Source organism: Galeopterus variegatus, unplaced genomic scaffold (genome assembly GCF_000696425.1).
Source record: "Galeopterus variegatus unplaced genomic scaffold, G_variegatus-3.0.2 Scaffold1999, whole genome shotgun sequence".
NCBI lineage: Eukaryota > Metazoa > Chordata > Mammalia > Dermoptera > Cynocephalidae > Galeopterus > Galeopterus variegatus.
In genome coordinates this window covers 131,757-136,584 of record NW_007728110.1, presented here as the reverse complement: position 1 = coordinate 136,584, position 4,828 = coordinate 131,757, and the positions used below count along the sequence as shown (strand labels likewise).

At 37.6% G+C, this 4,828-nt stretch overlaps 1 protein-coding gene across 1 annotated transcript in view; it reads left to right on the top strand.

Annotated features, from left to right (window-relative positions):
* The first annotated feature begins 2,984 nt into the window (after positions 1-2,984).
* LOC103596360 (chromosome unknown open reading frame, human C11orf85) overlaps positions 2,985-4,828 on the top strand; it is a 21,045-nt gene continuing 19,201 nt past the window's right edge. Inside the window, exon 1 of the mRNA XM_008579975.1 lies at positions 2,985-3,085. Coding sequence (XP_008578197.1) covers positions 2,985-3,085 — 101 coding nt within the window. The remainder of the gene's footprint in view (positions 3,086-4,828) is intronic.

Genomic DNA, 4,828 nt, shown 5'->3' with positions numbered 1-4,828 from the left:
TTTCTAACATCAGTCCTTATGTGTCATTTAAATCTAATTTTGCGGTATTTTTAAGGAAAGGTTCTTGGTTGGGATTTGTTATATTTTGCATTGAGATTAAAGCTAATCAGTTTTGCTCTTTTTTTTTTTTTTGGTCTTTTTTTTTTTTTCCGTGTCCGGCAACGGATCGCAACCCTCAGTGTCGCCCCCGTACCGGACCAGGACCGGCAACGGGGAACCCTCGGGCGGGAGCGCCGCCGCACTTCCCAAGCGGCGCACTATCCAGTGCGTCACCGGGCCGGCCCCTCAGTTTTGCTCTTTTGAATTTGCTTTTCTAGTGAAGCATTAAGAGAGAAACTCTTCAAATCTATCATAATGGCTAAAGTTCATGTAATACTCTGGAGTTTAAGAAGCAGCCGCTTATAGCATTATCTCATTTAATTCCCACAACAATTCCAGGGGTAGGTGGAATCCCCATTTGTAAATGTAGAAACTAAGAAATGAAGAGGCTAAATGACTTGCTCACGGTATAATGACTAATAAGAGGCAGAAGGAGGACTCCAGCCTTGATCTTCCAATTTCAAATCTTGTGTCTTTTGTACTATCCCATACTGCCTGTAACTTTTCTTCCTTTGCTTTAGAGCCAGATGAGTTGTGGTCACCTAAAAATGGGTTGAGAATCTGACCTTTCATCTGCAAGATCCCATCAACTTAATAATAGTTGCTGGGACATAGTGTCACTGAAGCTACAATACTCAGTGTTGGAAAATAACTCTGTGAAATCTTTGAACCATACTGCTATGTGGTTGTTTTAGATTATACTGTCTAACCTTTATTTTCAAATGAGGTAATTAGTGTGTGGTGGTGGTTTCTGAATCAGGCAGCCAGCAATTAACAGGAACAGGTCCCAGCTAGAACAGGGTTGTTTTTTCTTCTTTCACACAACCAGCTGTTGCACAGCACATGAAGTTTCCTCTCTGGATTGTCATTTCCAGCAAATGTCCTTCATTTCCTTTGCTCTGATTTCCCCAGCCCTCAGTCTGTGGGGAGGTGACTGAATCTTAGAAGAACGCTCTGAATAAGTGAGAGCTAAATTTCTATGGCAGCAACCAAAGTCTCATCAGGTGTACTCCCTGCTTACATAGAAAAATCATCTGGCACCAAAATTCCATCAAATCTGGCCTGGGTTCCTGCTATACCTTGGGCATGGGGCATCAGCAAGTTTTTTCTCAGGATATGAACAGTGTTTCCCCTCTGGTTAGTTTGCAGTTGGCACCAACTATTTCTTTTCCCTTTCGACTGCAATTCTAGTCTAAATAGTCTCATGGGCTCTGGCTCCAACCTCCTGTCATTCTAATCCCAAACTGCCAAGATCAGACACTGGGGTATATCTTTACTGGCAGCCCCAGACTTGAACTTTGAAAACTGTGGGAAATTCCATTCTTTGGGCACATAGATCTTCTGACTCTACCATACAAGAGTTTTCCCTGCTGAGTATAAATGGCATCTTGATAATATGGAGGGAAGAATAATGAAATTAGTCCTTTATGTGTGTATGATATTTTACTACTTACAAAATTATTTTGTCTGTCATCTCATTTTTTCCTCCTCATAACCCCAGGAAACAGACTAGTTAAGAGTATAAAGTCTGAATCTACACTGCCTCAGCTTGAATCCAAATTTCAATATTTATAGCTGTCGGTGGGTTACTTCATCTCTCAATGTCTCCGTTTCCTCATCTATCAAATTTAGACTACTTATCTCATAGGCTTGTGAAGATTGAGATAATAGTATATATATATAAAGCACTTAGAATAGGGAATGACAAAATTGTTGTTAGTTTTTACTGTGTAAGTAAGAAAACCAAGGCTCAGAGAAATGAAGTGAAGACATTGGAGTTGAAATCCAAACTCAGGTTCTCCTTACTTTGTGCCTGTTCTATCTACTTCATCTCAGCTGCCTCTGAAATCAATACTTTATGCTGCATGTAAGTAGTTTTGAGCCTCAGGAACTCTGGACCTCTTTCTCTAATTATGTATTATTTAAAGTTCCATATGAAGAGACAGAAAGAGTGCAGGGTTTATTATCTCTACTGTACAAATAAAGAGAGGCACAGGAAAGCCCTAGTAATGTAGAAAATCACAGCATTTGATTCTTACCTGTGAGCACATGCCGAATGCCCTCTTGCAGGAGAAGAAACATGTCATACTTCTTTTTCCATCTTTCCTCTTTCCTGAGTTCCACATAGAGAGGACCTTAAGTGGGCAGAGATTCTGGAATAGGAGAAATAAAACTAGTAAGTACTAGGGGTGTAGTAGGCACTCTTGGGGCACAGGACAGCCTCACAAGTGGCGGGGAGGAATAGTAATTGAGAGGTAGGGAAAATAAGGCATTCCTTGGCACTACTGGGAAACGTTAGTGTATATCTGTAATTGTTGCATTGGTTGTGGCAGGAAGTGTTGCTAATTCCTGAATTCACCTGAAATTAATAGCCGAGGTCCTCCTAATTGTGCCTGTTATTGGTGTATCCTTTGGATTGTTTCATTATTTAATTTGAGCCCTCTTCACATCCACCTAATTTCCAGAGAAAGTGGAAGTAGGGGAGGAGAAAAATTCAAGTAGTATTTGGGAGAAACATTTTATTCTAGCAAAAAACTTGTGAGTCATCAGGGCAGATGTTAGTATCATTAGTCTTATGGAAGAGAAGTAATTTTCACAAGGTCATAAGATAAACGACAAAACTTAAATTCTGGTCTTTTGACTTCAAGCATAAAGATTGTCCCAACACATCATGTATTTTCCTCATTCAGGTAAGAGAATGGTCCAGGTGATTAATAGCAGAACTGAGCCTGGTGCACAGGCAGTGGTGCTGAGTGTTGGACTTTTTACTAGTGAAGAGATGCTACAGATTGGACAGGCTCCCTTTCCTTTGTATAAGGAGCCATCTTTAGCTTTTTTGTAATTCTCTGTTATTTCTACTTTATTTAGGCTATCATTTGGAAGCAATGAGTTTAAAACCTTTTACGTACCCATTTCCAGAGACGAGGTTTCTCCATGCAGGACCCAATGTGTATAAATTCAAAATTAGATATGGCAACAGCATCAGGTAATTTTAAAGGTAGGAGGTTAGCCTATGCAAACGTGAGTTAGTACATTCCCACAGGTCATTCCTTTTCTGCCTTCACCTTATAAGGGCTGAAGTAGCACCTTATAGGACTCTCTTTCCCAGGTATTTTATATTCAGTTTATTTGTTATTCATATACATTTCTAAATTAGGGACAACATACCTTAGAGGCATTGTTTCTCAAAATTTTCAATCTCAGGACCCCTTTTGACTCTTAAAATTATTAAAGACCTCAAAGAACTTTTGATTATGTATTATACCTGTCAATATTTATCATATAAAAATTAAAACAGAAAAATTAAAAATAATATACCTATTAATTTAAAATGATATAGCCATTCAGTGTTAAAGAAGAATATTTTATTTTATTTTATTTTATTATTATTATTATTTTTTAAAAGATGACCGGTAAGGGGATCTTAACCCTTGACCTTGGTGTTGTCAGCACCACGCTCAGCCAGTGAGCGAACCGGCCATCCCTGTGTGGGATCCGAACCCGGGGCCTTGGTGCTACCAGCACCCCACTCTCCCGAGTGAACCACGGGCCGGCCCAAAGAAGAATATTTTATCAAAAATTTTATTTAAAAAATTAATGAGAAGATTGGTATTGTTTACCTTCTTAGCATTTACACCAAGAATACAGGGTAGTTTAACATATAAAAACCAAGCAATATAATATACTATATTAATAGAATGAAAGAAAAAAAACCCATGTGATCATTTCAATTGATGCAGAAAAAGCATTTGACCAAATCCAACACCCTTTCATGATAAAAACCCTCAATAAACTAGGAATGTAAGGGAACTTTCTCAACATGGTAAAAACCTACGTATAAAAAAAACCCACAGTGGGGCTGGCCAGTTAGCTCAGTTGGTTAGAGCATAGCCTTATAATACCAAGGTCATGAGTTCAGATCCTCGTCCACCAGCCAGCCACAAAAAAAGAAAAAAAAAAAAAGGTAGAGAAAAGAAAACCCCACAGCTAACATTATACGCAATGGTGAAAGACATAAGGATTTTCACCTAAGATCAGGGACAAGATCACCACTTCTATCCAGCATAATACTGGAGTTCTAGCCAGAGCACTTAGGCAAGAAAAAATAAATAAAATGTATCCAAATTAAGGAAGAAGTGAAACTATCTCTTTTTATAGATGACAGGATCTTATGTATAGAAAACCCTAAAGAATCCACATAAAAAATACTGTCAGAGCTAATAAATGAATTTAGCAAAATTGCAAGACACAAAATCAATACACAAAAATCAGTTGTATTTCTGTGTACTAGCAGTGAACAATTTGAACAGAAAATTAAGAAAACAATTCCATTTACAATAGCATCAAAAAGAATAAAATACTTCACAATAAATTTAAACAAGAAGGTATAAGACTTGCACAGTGAGAACTATAAAATATTACTGAAAGAAATTAAAGACCTAAGTAATTAGACATCCTTTGTTCATGGATTGGAAGACTTAATATTGTTAGGGTGACAATACTACCCAGAGTGATCTACAGATTCAATATAATCCCTATCAAAATCCAAATTGCATTTTTTGCAGAAATGGAAAAAGCCATCTTAAAATTCATATGAATTTCAAGGGAATCCAAATAGCCAAAACAATCATAAAAAATAACAAAGTTGAACTCGTATTTTCTGATTTTAAAGCTTACTACAAAGGTACAGAAATCAAAACAGTGTGGGACTAGCATAAGGATAGACTTA